We start from the raw sequence: 13,726 nt of genomic DNA on the forward strand, positions 1-13,726 counted from the left end.
GAAACCCTTTTAGGACATTCAGAAATGTTGAATGCATAGTCACTCCCATAAACAGGTCCTGTTAAACGCTTTGTATTTAACTGTGAAAAATAGCTTTCGTTGGACATTTTTGAAGTCTTTTTCACCTTAGTGAGATAATTGATTGGAAGCTAGCACCTGTCTTTACAGGACAAAACTTCCAGTCCAAAACATTTCGGAGTATCCTAAAATGGCTTAAGCGGATTGATTAGTGATCAATAGAATACGCCTCCAAGAAACTGCACTCCTTCGGCAGATGAGACGTGCCAGTCCATAACATAAGGCATTACCGAGGCAAGAACCATCCAGAAAGAACCAAACAAGGACACGTTGAAATGTACTTGTTCGGCAAATTTAATGAGTGTTCTGAAGTGTTTTATAAAGTTCCAGTAGCTTATTTGTTTCATTATACACACACGAGAATATTCCTGACTTACAGTAATGCCTAGAGCCAAGAGATGCTCAAACCACTGCATCAAAATGTGATGCTTTCATCCAACAAAAGGTCTTTAAATAAAGACGTGTATCATAGCAAAACTTAAATATCTGTTAAACTTTTGGTGGATTGTCTTATAAAGGATATGTCATAAAAAAAAGACAGCAATGCACACATTTTGTTTAATGGAAAGAGTGTGGTTTTAGTTTAAGAGGGTATCACAGCAGAGGAAAAAAATAGTTATGAAGTATTTCATACAGAAACAAATTAGAAGAAGCTGCCTGCCATTTTCTCCAATGGAAAGAAATGACGGAGTAGCTAGTGTATAAAGATTGCTGCGTTTTATTTGAATAAAAAAGGCACAATCTCATGTTTTTGAACAAAGAGCCATAGTTTTTGAGATTCTGTTTGCCTCAGTCTTAAACAGAAATCTATACAGCATTTCCATTGTCAGGGCGAAGGCTGTAAATGGCACCACAAGCAGTCTCCCCAGAAGTAGCACATTATAGGCTCTACTTCTTCATTGGAGTGGGGTTTTTTTCCAGTCACGAGGCCATTCATAAATTGAGTGTCACGTGGAGGGGACGGGGCCCCAGCCAATGCGGGTCTTGACTTCCTGGCTGATATATTTGGATCAAGCGAAGGCACAGATGTATTTGGTAAAGAGGCAATTAAGAGTCAATCGTGATTTCAAAAGAGACCCTGACCGCTCCCAAACTGTGGAAACCTCAGAGAGGTGTGGCAGCGAGACGTCCCCGCTGCGCATACACATCACATGTTCCCAATGAAGTTCTTGTTGGGCTGCTGGGCGTACCACTGCTGCCGCTGTTTGCGAGCCTCCACCTCAGACAGCAGCGCCTGCCGGTACGCCTCGTAGGATTTGACAATGTGTTCCAGCTCCTTCATAAAGAGCAGCTTCAGCATTCCCTGATACGTGTCCAAGTCCGCCAGCTGGAACAACTCCCACTTCAAGATGTGGTCATACCTGATGTAAAGGGGAAGATATTTATGGTACTGTAAAAAGGTACTTTGTGAAGTGTTGGACGACATGCCTGTAATATTTGTACCTCTTATTCTACCAACTACTGCCCGACCGTTACTGAATTTCTGTGGCTGAAACTGATACTGATATTTGGAAGTTCTTTCCAATGCGACCAAGATACAGTACAAACAGAGTGCAACATTTTAAAGTTAAAAAATAAACTTGTGGGAACTTCCTGACAAACTATGTATTGGTGCCAGTGTCACCAAATTACATAAAACCTGTTTAGCATCTCTGTACTACAATTTCTTCTTAAAAAGGTATAATATGTAGGGAGTACCGCTTACTGTTTGGGAACACACAGCATTCAAATTTGGGAAGCGGTGGTCGAGCAAGCAGCAGCGGTCAAGTGAGCTAGAGAGTCTATGAAGACAGGAAGCTTCGAACAAAGCCACGAATCGGAGGAGTAAAACGTAATTTTTTTTAAAGTTTCACACCAGTTATGTTCCAAAGCACAAATAAACACTTACACACCTACAAAGCAGCACTCTGCTGCACATTGCTTCTTTCTTTTTTTAGCAGTAGGCTACTACGAAAAAACTAAAAAGAAAACTGGCCACAAGCCCAATAACATTTGAGCTGACTTCAGAGAGTTACACATATTAATATTTGGTGGAAAAGATAGAAAGATTTAAAAGAAGAGGAGAGGAAGAACACATGCTGATGTGCAGGTTGGATTTTAACAATCGAAATTAAAGTTTTGCAAATGTTTTACATAGTAAGAAATTCATTTAACATATATTTAAGACCTTAAGAATACACGCAATGTGCTTTGTATTTGGGTGATTTGCTAACAATGAACAATGTAAAGTGAAAGTTGAGCATGTCACACCTGGTACATTGGTGCTCCTAATGACCATTGCGTCGGACTAAGTAACTTTGTATAAGAAAATACACTGACATTTCACGTAAAGCGACGAAAAGTAATAGTATACTGTATGGAGTACACATAATAGTACACACTTGAGTGGGGCACGGGCGTACACCTGCAGCCAGTCTGGGATCTCTGCTGTGTGGTACGGGTTAGCTGGCACCAGCACCGGCTGGTTTCTCTCCGCAGGGCGTGGCTGATAGGTCACAGGAGGCGGTAATGGTGGAGGCTGATCATAGCGAGGTACACTGGAACAAAAAGAGTATAGTCTAGCACGTATGCCTTATATAATCTCTGTGAATTTGGACAACTCAGAAAACTATAAATAATGTAAACTTGTTTGTGTGTGTGTTCATTGCTCCAGGATTTAGTGGCATTAAGGGCTGTGTGGAAGAGATAAATAAGTGGAAGTGAAACAATTTGGCTCTATAAAAACACAAAATCTCTCTCTTTCTACATTGACATAGTGTACCTCGGAGCACAGGGGTGTCGATACTGTGCCCTCTTGTTGATGTGATCCACATAGTAGACCCCAAACTCAGCCGACTCCACCTTTTCCCAGCCTGGAGGGAGCCCTTCCCTCTCCAGAGGGTGACTCCAGTGTGTAGTGTTTGTGTTGTGGTCAATGTAGTACTTCCTGCCACGGATGGTCCAGTCAACGGTCCAGCCGCCCGGAAGGGGGAGGTCCTCTCCGAGACTGGAGAGGTTCCCAAGGGACTTGGCCTGTATTCGACCTATGCCTGAGGAAAACAAAAATTTTTTTTTTTTTAGAAACCAAGAGGGATAGGGAGAGATGTCTGACCAAACATACAGCAGGGCAGCTGCCAGCTAACAGCTCCGCTGGGAAAGAAAAAGTATGTTGGGAAATTTCTTAAAAACAGCATGTGTGGGAAAATGTCATTTGAAAGAGTGGGATGTACAGCCTTTAAAAACAACATTCTGATGTGGCAACATTATATAGATCGGGATATGGGAGGAATGCAATGAATCACTACTTGAAGCAGGAATGCAGTTCTAAGTATTGCAGTGGTTGTGGACAGGAGTGCTTTACTGTTCTGACTGTTTTGCCTGTTGTGACAGATCATCTTATTCTGACCGACATCATCTGATGAATGGTAGGAAATGGGAGTGTTGTTACGTTTGGACAGGAAGGCAGAGATCTCTGCATGGCCAGACATATACACAGGAGCGTTCACCGGAAGAGAACAAACCGCTGAACTTCCAAACACTCTCTAAGAGCAGACAGCATAGTGCTTTTATTCAACACATCCTGTACTTTTATTGGTGAATAATGTCAGCAAGGAATGTTGATCAAACAGCTGTGTGGATGAGTTAGACTGAGTGAGCGCTATCATGACTCAAAACCAAATGAGCCTGGAGGGACCCAGAAAGGGTTGAAAACACAGCAGAATGCACAAAGAATCTCAGCAAAATGGCAGCTACAATCTGATAAATTCTGCACAAGAGTGACAGCAACAGAACTGGAACTTTTTGAAGCTGCTGAGTGAAGGGACGGAATGTGCAAGTGCTCCGCAAAAATGCACTCCTCCTCCTCCACCTCATCATCATCATCATCATCATCTTTGCCCTTTTCCTCAGAAAAATGGCAGAGAGCCACACTCACTGCAGATCTAAAGCTCAATGCATCACAGGAATTTCACTGGCTCCAGTCGAGAGTAGACTACTACATTTACAACTGGTGATGCAGTACTTGTACTAAAGAAATTAAGTGGGTTACCTGATTAAAATGGAGTCAGTGATCAAGAAAAGTATAAATGAAAAGTGATCAACAACTTTAAAGCAAAAAGTATAAACTAAGATATACTAAGTAAGCATTTTCACAATACATTTTTGTACATAAACATAAATTTCAAAAATGGGGATGATAATGCACTCGACAAACTAATCAAATGCTCATGAAGATTTGGTGTGCTCAACAACAAAAAACAAATGGTGAAACTACATGGTGCAAATGGTGTTAATACAGTTATTAACCATTTCTATTTAAAAATAAAGGCTAGTAAATTACCAGATATTTTCTAAACAAAATATATAAAAATCTCAACAAATATATATATATATATATATATATATATATATATATATATATATATATATATATATATATCTCGTATAATTTCAAACTGCATCTTTTTTCCTTTAATGCCATTTTTTGTAAAACAAGTGATTTTTTTACAGAACAAACATTTCGCAATTCCTGTTAAAATGGATGCATCAGCTGGATGAGCTGAGGTGTGTGACTCGTTCAAAACAACTCTGCTTACCACTTAGTGCATTAACCTTACACGTGCAATGTATCTACGTACACAGATAATTCATAGAAGCAAACAGTCTGAAGCTGAGACATTTGACTGGGGGCGCTCTGCAAATTGCTAGTTTGCTGGCAGAAATATTCTGCAAACAGAGATGAAAAATGCAGAGCCCCTAATGCTTGTTTAACTTCAGTGCAAACAAGGCTCCGAGACATGCGCTAGACGGGCCTGACAAAATACTAAACCCTATACACGACATTGACAAGTCAGCCACATAATAAAAGGTTCTCTATCGTTTGGAGTGGGTTGGAAAATTCCTGTGACCCCCCCCCAAAGCATTTAATCTTGTGGAAATTACACACTTACATCATACTAATGTTTACAATAAAGAGCAGTCATTTAAAAAAATGAATCTCTCTGGAAAACTGAAATAAAAAATGCACTTTTGAGCTCTTCAGTGACAACCAATGGATTGCGTTCCTTTCACAGTGGCCTATGTATGGTCCAAAACCAGTACATAATACTTTGACATTTCAAAAAGCAATCATACATTAGTACCGCTACTAAAATTTTCTTGCTAGCCATAAAAAAGCAAAGTCATCCTGAAAATTTCCCCAAAGGACCAATCTGAAAAGTTGTAGACCTGCTTACTCATCTTCACACACTTTTATGGCTCAAAATTTTGCAAAGAAAAGCCATACTGATTTAGTCCCTCAAGAGACTATGCCTGCTTGCCCTGTACTTTCCAAAACTATATCTGCAGTTCAATAATGGAGTTCCTGATCTTTGTCACATTTTGAACCTTTTTTTGCTTCCAACTTCTTGCCACCGCCACTTGTTGACTTTCTTATAAAGAAGAAATATATAAACTAATTCTGTTAAAAGTGAGAATCAAAACACCTTGGTTACCTGAAGGAGGTCTGCTTTGAGCTGGAGGAGTGTGTTGTTGTGGAAGTCTTTGGAAGTTGTGTTCATTGTGATCATAGTATCTATAGTCCTCAGGAAAGCGGTCTGGGACCCTCCTGGGCTGGCGTTGTTGATGCTGCTGCTGCTGCTGTTGGTGCTGCTGGTTGTCATAATAAGGTTCAGAGGGGTAGTAATACCGGGCGGCATCTCCATTCTCAGACATGGGGCTCACGTCTGTGAGGAAGGACTGTGAGGAGCCTCCGTACTCGTGAGACAGGTCTCCCTGGCTGCGAGGCAGGTATGGAGGTGCTGACATGCGGTGGCTCTCTCTGCGGGCCACCTCATGAGGAGGCCTCTGCACAGGGGCACGGAGAAAGCTCTTGTTGCGGGACACCACTGGCTCCCGGGCGGGTGCCACAGGGTAGGCAGAGGGCCCCATATCTGGCAGAGGGACCTCTGTGCGTCTGGGAATAGTGGGTCCATGACGGATGAATGATGGCATAAGAGCTGCAACCAGGTAAACAAGGCAAGTGCAAATGTCAATATCAGTCAACACATGAACACAGCAGTTGTACCTAAGTACTTACTATGCTTATGTACAGTTTGAAGGTACTTTTACCACACTACACTTGAGTAGTTCCTTACTCCACTACATGTCAAAGCGACTGACCAAAACGTTGTTTTAAAGAATCTTTAGCTTCTCTGGTTATAACCTAATCCTGATTTGACAAGTCTAGAAATAGTGATTTTTGTAGACAAGTCCTGGAATTTTGTTTTTTGTTCTAGACCTGGTCCAATGTGAAAAAAATGTGAAATCTCTTTTAATAGCATTTACACAAACAGAATAAAGCTTTGACAAATTTCTAAGTGGATTTCGAACAGTTAATGATTTACCCAAAATGTCTAAAACGCTTTTACAACAGTAATGTGTGCAAAAAACGGAGGATCCGTCGCTCAGCAATGTAAGCCGAATTGGAAGCTAATTTAGCTAATCTGATTTCAGTAAACTATCCACATGTAGCCCAGGAATCAGTTGCAAATAAAGGAAACAGGTTAGTTTTGAATTAGTAACGTTAGTTACCAGTATCTCTCAACTTTCCCTTGACGCTACAGCTGGTGTTAATGTAGCTAGCTAGCTGATGATTTAGCTGGCTAGCTCGTTAACTACCAGGTTGTAATTTGTTTACGGTATACAACAACGCGATTAAACAGTTGTACGTTTGTATGTCACAATATGGCAACAGGTTTTCACACATTCACACAAACACGTTGGCTATTAATAGCTTGCTACTTATTGACACGAAAGTTAAGTATCGCTAGCTGGCTAACTGTCGCTAACTTTGGCTAGCTGGTTAACTTGTTGCGCTTACTTCCCAGGAGCGGCGACGTTTCCTTCTTCACATATTTCCCGTGTACCTCGGCTGGTTTCGACGCTTCGTTTTTACTTTTCTTTCGTGAGAGCATAACTCAAGGCTCGGAAACATCAACAACAAATGTCATGGCATAACCCTTCGGCTCTGCAACCATCCCGTTGAGTTTGCAAAGCACGGAAAGTAAACATTTTCAGCTTTAGATTGGCTAGCAGCAAGTTAGCCAGCTAACTTGAGCTACTGGGTGACTCTTTCCTCCTGTGGTCCAGTCCGCACTGAGCAGCATTCCACTCCCTCCTCTGGTCCTTACTAGGAATAGTTAGCTACTGTAACGTTACACTCTCACCGCTGGTCCTTACTGGGAATAGTTAGCTACTGTAACGTTACACTCTCACCGCTGGTCCTTACTGGGAATAGATAGCTACTGTAACGTTGCAGACCCTTCTCTGGTCCTTACTGGGAATTGTAACGTGTCACTCTCACCGCTGGTCCTTACTGGGAACGATTACTGTAACGTTACGGTCCTGCCCACCTGGTAACTCGCCCTCTGCACGCGGATACATAATGTTGACAACTGAGCTGCACAGTTCATCGATATAACACACATATTTAACAGAAAAGTAACAACTATGTTGGTTTTGATTTTAAACTGAGAACATGAAATTGTTTTCTTTCTGTGGGTCCGGTTAACTCAATTATATTCACACTATGAGTACAGTCAAAGTGGCAAGACCACACTGAATACATTGCTAATTTCAAGTAAAAAGACTTCATTAAAAATGTCCCACAAGTAAAAGCACATAAATAGAAACAGAATGTAATACAAATATCAAAAGTAGCCTACATACGTAAGCTAAACTTTAGTGTTGTAGTAGATCGGTTGAGCTGGGTATCATATTGGTAACACTATCATACAGTGAGGAAAATAAGTATTTGAACACCCTGCTATTTTGCAAGTTAGAAATCATGGAGGGGTCTGAAATCTGTTGGAGCAATCACTAAAAAATGGAAGAAGCTACAAACATGACTGTCATCTCCCTCGGACTGGGGCTCCATGCAAGATCTCACCTTGTCGGGTCTCAATGATCCTAAGAAAGGTGAGAAATCAGCCCAGAACTACACGGGAGGAGCTGGTCAATGACCTGAAAAAAGCTGGGACCACCGTTTCCATGGTTACTGTTGGTAGTACACTAAGATTTCATGGTTCGAAATCATGCATGGCACGGAAGGTTCCCCTGCTTAAACCAGCACATGTCAAGGCCCGTCTAAGGTTTGCCAATGACCATTTGGAGGATCCAGTGGAATCATGGGAGAAAGTCATGTGATCAGATGAGACCAAGATAGAACTTTTTGGTCATAATTCCACTAACTGTGTTTGGAGGAAGAAGAATGAGGAGTACCATCCCAAGAACACCATCCCTGATGTGAAGCATGGGGGTGGTACCATCATGCTTTGGGGGTGTTTTTCTGCACATGGGACAGGTTGACTGCACTGTATTAAGGAGAGGATGACCGGGACCATGTATTGCGAGATTTTGGGGAACAACCTCCTTCTTTCAGTTAGAGCATTGAAGATGGGTTGAGGCTGGGTCTTCCAACATGACAATGACCAGAAGCACACAGCCAGGAGAACCAAGGAGTGGCTCTAGAAGAAGCATATCAAGGTTCTGGCGTGGCCTAGCCAGTCCCCAGACCTAAACCCAACAGAGAATCTTTGGAGGGATCTCAAACTCTGTGTTTCTCAGCGACAGCCCAGAAACCTGACTGATCTAGAGAAGATCTGTGTGGAGGAGTGGCCAAAATCCCTTCTGCAGTGGGTGCAAACCTGATGAAAAACTACAGGAAATGTTTGACCTCTGGAATTGCAAACAAACGCTACTGTACCAAATATTAACATTGATTTTCTCAGGTATTCAAATACTTATTTGCAGCTGTATCATACAAATAGTTATTAAATCCTACTGTAATTTCTGTATTTCTTTTTTAGATTATGGCTCTCACAGTGGACATGCACCTACGATGATAATTTCAGACCCGTCCATGACTTCTAAGTGGGAGAACTTGCAAAATAGCAGCGTGTTCAAATACTTATTTCACTATATATCAGATGCTTATGTTCATGTATGTATGTAAAATATTGTGGAAAGTGTATATAGTGTAATACTATGTTAAAGTGTAGAGTAAAAAAAAATTAATCTGAAATGTAGTGGAGTAAAAGTATAAAGTAATATTAGATATATGCAAGTATCCAAATGGCAATATTACTGAAGTACATAAATTCTACACAAAACATGTTATAAAACATTACATTATGTTGCAACGTACATAAAAAAATGCACTTTGCAGAATGGCCCGTCAGTGATGTATACTTATATGTATACATACAGTATATATACACAATTATTGTTCACTAATTTACACATAAGCAAAACTTAAATATTGTGAAACACAATAAAAAAAAAACTATTAGCTGTTAAATAAATGCAGTGAAGGGTCAAATTTGTACTTCTGAAATGTTGTGAAGTATAAAGGAACATCAAATATAATACATAAGCATGTACAACACAACACTTAAGATAAAATCTACTTAGTCCATAAACATTAATAGGCCGATGAACCTGTAGCAGCACAGAACAAACAATCAATCCAGTAAGAAATCCAACCAGACATCATCTCATTTATACCCTGTTTGCAGCTTTAGTGCTTGGTTCTCATTATAAAGACAAGGTCCTTCATTTCAATCTAAAACATTCATAATGGCACAGCTTTACATTTAAAATTGTATACATTGTTTTGCAATTTGATTTCAATCAAATGCAGTTAAATTGCAAGGATTTCCACTGGACATTCACTTATGTGACTTCAGGTGTAACATAAAGGCAAACACTTTAAGAAGGTCAGTGGGTTATTTGACTGTTCAGCTTCCATGATTATACCACTGAGAGGTTGGTTTCTTCTTTACATAAGGACTTGAGAAGGAAAGACAGATTAACACAATTCATCTCTTTGACAACAGAAAAAAGAACACTTATGTAAAAAGTGCACTTCAGTATTGCTTTTCTCTTTCTCAAAAGAGAAATATGGTATCATGGTAAAATATTTACTCCGTTACTAAGAACAGGTACTGCTTTTAAAAAAACAATTCAAAAAATTATAATTTACTGTAAAACACCTTTTTTTCTTTAAAAATCTAACCAAACACTGGGTTCTTCATAGGTCCAACATAACACAAGCTTGACAAAGAAACATATAGGTACAAATCCTTGCTATGACATTTCCAGCTTTAACAAGCCAAAACATGCTAGAGGACATTAAACAGAAATGTGTTTTCTTGTGCATTTAGTTGCATTGATTGTACAATGGTTGAAGCAATGAAAAGTATTGGTAAAAAGACTTTTGAGTACATAAACAGTGCACTTTATGTGTGACTTTGGACACTTGCATTTGGCATGGCAAGTGATTTTAATGTCCTAAGTATCTTTATGTGTTTTTGGTGATGCATTATGTGCATTTATAATGGTATGGTAGTGGAGGAAGAGGCGAGGGGTTTAGGTCCCGCACAATCTTGTTCAGGCTGGAGATCTTCTCTTCCAGTAGGTAGTTCTTCTTCTCTGCCATTTTCTGCCGCTGCTCGGTTCTCTCCAGAGCTTTTATCAGCTGGGTATTCTCCTCATACAGGTCACTGATCAACACATCTGCTTTGCTGTTCTTGTGCAGCTGGAAAAGTTAGAGAAAGATGATAAAGGATTTTATAATTCCATAATATAATCTGGTTTACTGTAGTCTACGAGAACTTAAATTAAACTAGGCTGTATTAGCTGGTATCAGTATTGATACATACTGTTAATCAGCTGATATGCAGCAAAGAAACTGCATTACAGAAAGACCAAAGATACGTGTGTAGTCATTTAGATACAGTATCACAAAAATGTGTAAACTTTAAAATGATCAGCTCCGTACATACAGTATCTGGTTCTCAATTCTTTAATAACCACATTTTAAGTGTTCTTATCCAACCGTTTGATACATCTTCTCTAGGTTTTGTTGGCAGTAAGAAACTTATCTTCCTCCTAGAGGAAAGAGAACAATAACATCTTGTTGGGATGATCTCATTTTAAATTTGGTTTCCATTTTCCTCTTTTATATATTATTTTACTTAAGATTTAAGTTCTACTTGTCAAATATTTCTATGATTTTGTCAACAATCTTGTTACAGAAGGTTATTTTAATCAGTTATGTGGCAGTTGTCCCGGGTGTATTAAGATTTGGTTTCCCTTTGTTTGGTTATTACAACCTGTGGCTTTTATATATAGAAGTGTGTTTCACATTATACATGTGATGCTTGACCAAGGTCTGTGACCGAAATGTTGCGTCTTTTATAAAACACTGATGACAGTGTGCAAAAATGTAATATATATAGAATTTTATATACCCATAATCAGACTCAAAGGATCACATATCTAAAGATATTGTAAATCACAACCTCTTGGAAAAAAACAACAACTCCATACTGGTTTCTCCACTGTAAAAATGGAATTAAAAAAATAATGTGGATATTTATGAAAGACAATTCCAAGTTCGATCTCTTGAAAATGTTAAATTAACTTTTTTTTTCCTTAAGAGACAACTCACTGAAATGATTTCTGATGAGCATTTTGAACTGACCTGGTCTTTCAGCTGAACAACCTTCTCTTTGAGCAGCAGTTTGACGTTATGCAGAGACAGTTCAATTTCCCTCATACGTTCTGCCATATTCTTCATCTTCCTCTCCCTTTCATCCTGGTGAGAAGACAGTGAGGATATCAACAAACTGCTGCAAATGTGATGCGTGTGAATTGTATTTCCTTTGAGAAGGTACGAACTGAGAAATGTGAATGAGAAAATCAAACAACATGCAGAGCCTTATGAGCTAGAAACTTTATTTGATCTTCATGTCAGCATTAAATGATTTTGGTACATTTCTAAAAAGAGGACACCACACTAAAAAATAAATAAAATATCAATACGTATAAAATTATGCCATGTGTTCCAGATACTTCTACAAAAATAATTTAATGCATAAATAAAATAAATCCTAACATGATTTTTTTAAAATAAATAACAAAATAAATAAAATACAGTTGAGTCTATACATGGTGCAAAAATAAGGAAGATTCACTAAATGACTCAAAAACCATGAGACAGATATGACAGTAATAGATCACTAGTGGGGACAAACAAAGATTTGGTTTCTAATAATAAATACCAGATAAACATTCAAAGTTACGCAACGTGTTTGACCAGAAAAAATTAAAATAAAAAATAACCCAAAAAGATGTGATTCCCTTTGGTTGTGCAGCAGCAACTGAAACAGCAACAAACACAGACACACACACACACAGTACCAGAACACTACATAAATGGGTAGCTTGAAGTGTCAAATATGAATTACAGGCATAAACAACAATAGTCAAACTGAAAACTTAGGACCTTCAATAACAAATATCTTAACTGGACACAGACTGTAACATCGCCTGACAATTCCATGTTGGCGTGATTGTTAGAAAAGGCTCAGAGGACTCTTAGGCACTAACCTCACCTCAACTTAACACTCCTCGATGATCACAAGGCAGGCTGTCACACAACATGTAGCCTCTGAGGATGTATAGACCCTGTCTCAGACAATGAGAAATGGTACAAGGGCATTACAGAACACTGCCAAAAAAAAAAATACACCTTGTGTTAAAAAGATGACCTGTATTCAAACTACAAAATGTTCTTAATGCACCAAGGGTTGGACCCTAATAAAAGTCAAATATGATCAAGAAACGAGTCCATGTTTGTAGTTGTTAAATATGATATGGTGTATCTGATAAAGATTCCAATGTCATTTTAGTCCAGATCCCATTGGGAAAAACCTCAGGAGCCTTTTCTGTGTTTTTCTGCCACCTAGCAGCAGGGAAATACAATTACACATTTATGCCTTTTGAATCAGGCACCACATTGATTCACAATCTCCTATAAGGATGCGGAAAGTATGGCATTGTGTGCCAGTCAGATTTTTTCAAGCTCCAAACATAGAGGAAGAGCAGGACTGCAGAAAGAAGAAGCAGTCTCAGAGGAAACAAAAGAGGCTAAAGTGAGGAGCAGGGAAAGACGCTGGTGTTACAATCCACCGATCCGCCGGTAGCTGTCTGCGTGAGCCGCCCGCTGCTCCGGCATCGGCCCCTGGAGAGAAAAGGCAGGAACACTTCACCACAGCTCTACCCACTCCTCTAATCCTAAAAACCTCACAGGCCTGGTCAGTTAACACGCCTTTACACAGGTTTGTTATGGAAACGTGGGTTCATTTCTCACAACATAAACATCAAATTGTAAAATAAGCTTCTTTTGTGTTTACCATATTTATAATGTTAAAAGGGCACTTCATAATTTTTTTGGCTACTGAAAGACACCAAGCAGTTGAATTATGGGAAATACAATAGAGACTAAAAGTCAAGAGATTCTTCTTACTTCAGTTTTTAACTTTCTTTAAAAAAAAAATCTCATAAGTCCCCCCACCTTTATTGAAGTGCAATAATAATTTGCTGAAGTACTCCTTTAATGTTTATGCCATCTTAAAAAATTGTACTCTTTTTCAGAAATTGTTAATCAATTTACTAAACTAATTTTCTAAGCTGACGAGGAGAACAATTACTTTAAATAGATAAAAGTATCATACTTTGTTATAAGAATGACATATATACACACACACTATATATATATATATATACAGTGGGTACGGAAAGTATTCAGACCCCTTTAAATTTTTCACTCTTTGTTTCATTGCAG

At 39.1% G+C, this 13,726-nt stretch overlaps 2 protein-coding genes across 6 annotated transcripts in view; both read right to left on the minus strand.

The window, feature by feature from the left end:
* Window positions 1-12: 12 nt before the first annotated feature.
* Window positions 13-7,349, minus strand: sav1 (salvador family WW domain containing protein 1). Of its 2 annotated transcripts, XM_034857602.1 has the most exons (6): window positions 7,333-7,349; window positions 6,917-7,242; window positions 5,550-6,053; window positions 2,840-3,107; window positions 2,460-2,615; window positions 13-1,439 (listed from the first exon to the last, which is right to left on the minus strand). In XM_034857602.1, the coding sequence occupies exons 2-6, from the start codon at window positions 7,008-7,010 to the stop codon at window positions 1,226-1,228; spliced, it is 1,236 nt and encodes a 411-aa protein (XP_034713493.1). In that variant the 5' UTR covers window positions 7,011-7,242; window positions 7,333-7,349; the 3' UTR covers window positions 13-1,225. The 2 variants fall into 2 exon arrangements, with proteins under 2 accessions (XP_034713493.1, XP_034713492.1); XM_034857601.1 differs by having other exon boundaries at window positions 6,917-7,344.
* Window positions 7,350-10,253: 2,904 nt separating this feature from the next.
* nin (ninein (GSK3B interacting protein)) overlaps window positions 10,254-13,726 on the minus strand; it is a 29,531-nt gene continuing 26,058 nt past the window's right edge. For 3 of the 4 annotated variants that reach the window (XM_034857556.1, XM_034857557.1, XM_034857555.1), the window contains 2 exons: window positions 11,582-11,695; window positions 10,254-10,633 (listed from right to left, as the gene is read on the minus strand). In XM_034857556.1, coding sequence (XP_034713447.1) covers window positions 10,418-10,633; window positions 11,582-11,695 — 330 coding nt within the window. In that variant the 3' untranslated portion in view covers window positions 10,254-10,417. Of the gene's footprint in view, window positions 10,634-11,581; window positions 11,696-11,821; window positions 13,124-13,726 lie in introns of those variants that run through there. The other variant, XM_034857558.1, reaches the window with a different exon arrangement.

Source organism: Etheostoma cragini, chromosome 20 (assembly GCF_013103735.1).
Source record: "Etheostoma cragini isolate CJK2018 chromosome 20, CSU_Ecrag_1.0, whole genome shotgun sequence".
Lineage (NCBI taxonomy): Eukaryota > Metazoa > Chordata > Actinopteri > Perciformes > Percidae > Etheostoma > Etheostoma cragini.

Bases quoted from the DNA above. Each gene is read 5' to 3' on its own strand.
- sav1 (XM_034857602.1), bottom strand. From the start codon at position 7,010: ATGCTCTCACGAAAGAAAAGTAAAAACGAAGCGTCGAAACCAGCCGAG. The intron at 6,054-6,916 runs GTAAGCGCAACA...ACCTGGTTGCAG, and splicing joins AACGTCGCCGCTCCTGGGAA to CTCTTATGCCATCATTCATC. The intron at 1,440-2,459 runs GTGTGTACTATT...CCTTTACATCAG, and splicing joins TACGCCCGTGCCCCACTCAA to GTATGACCACATCTTGAAGT.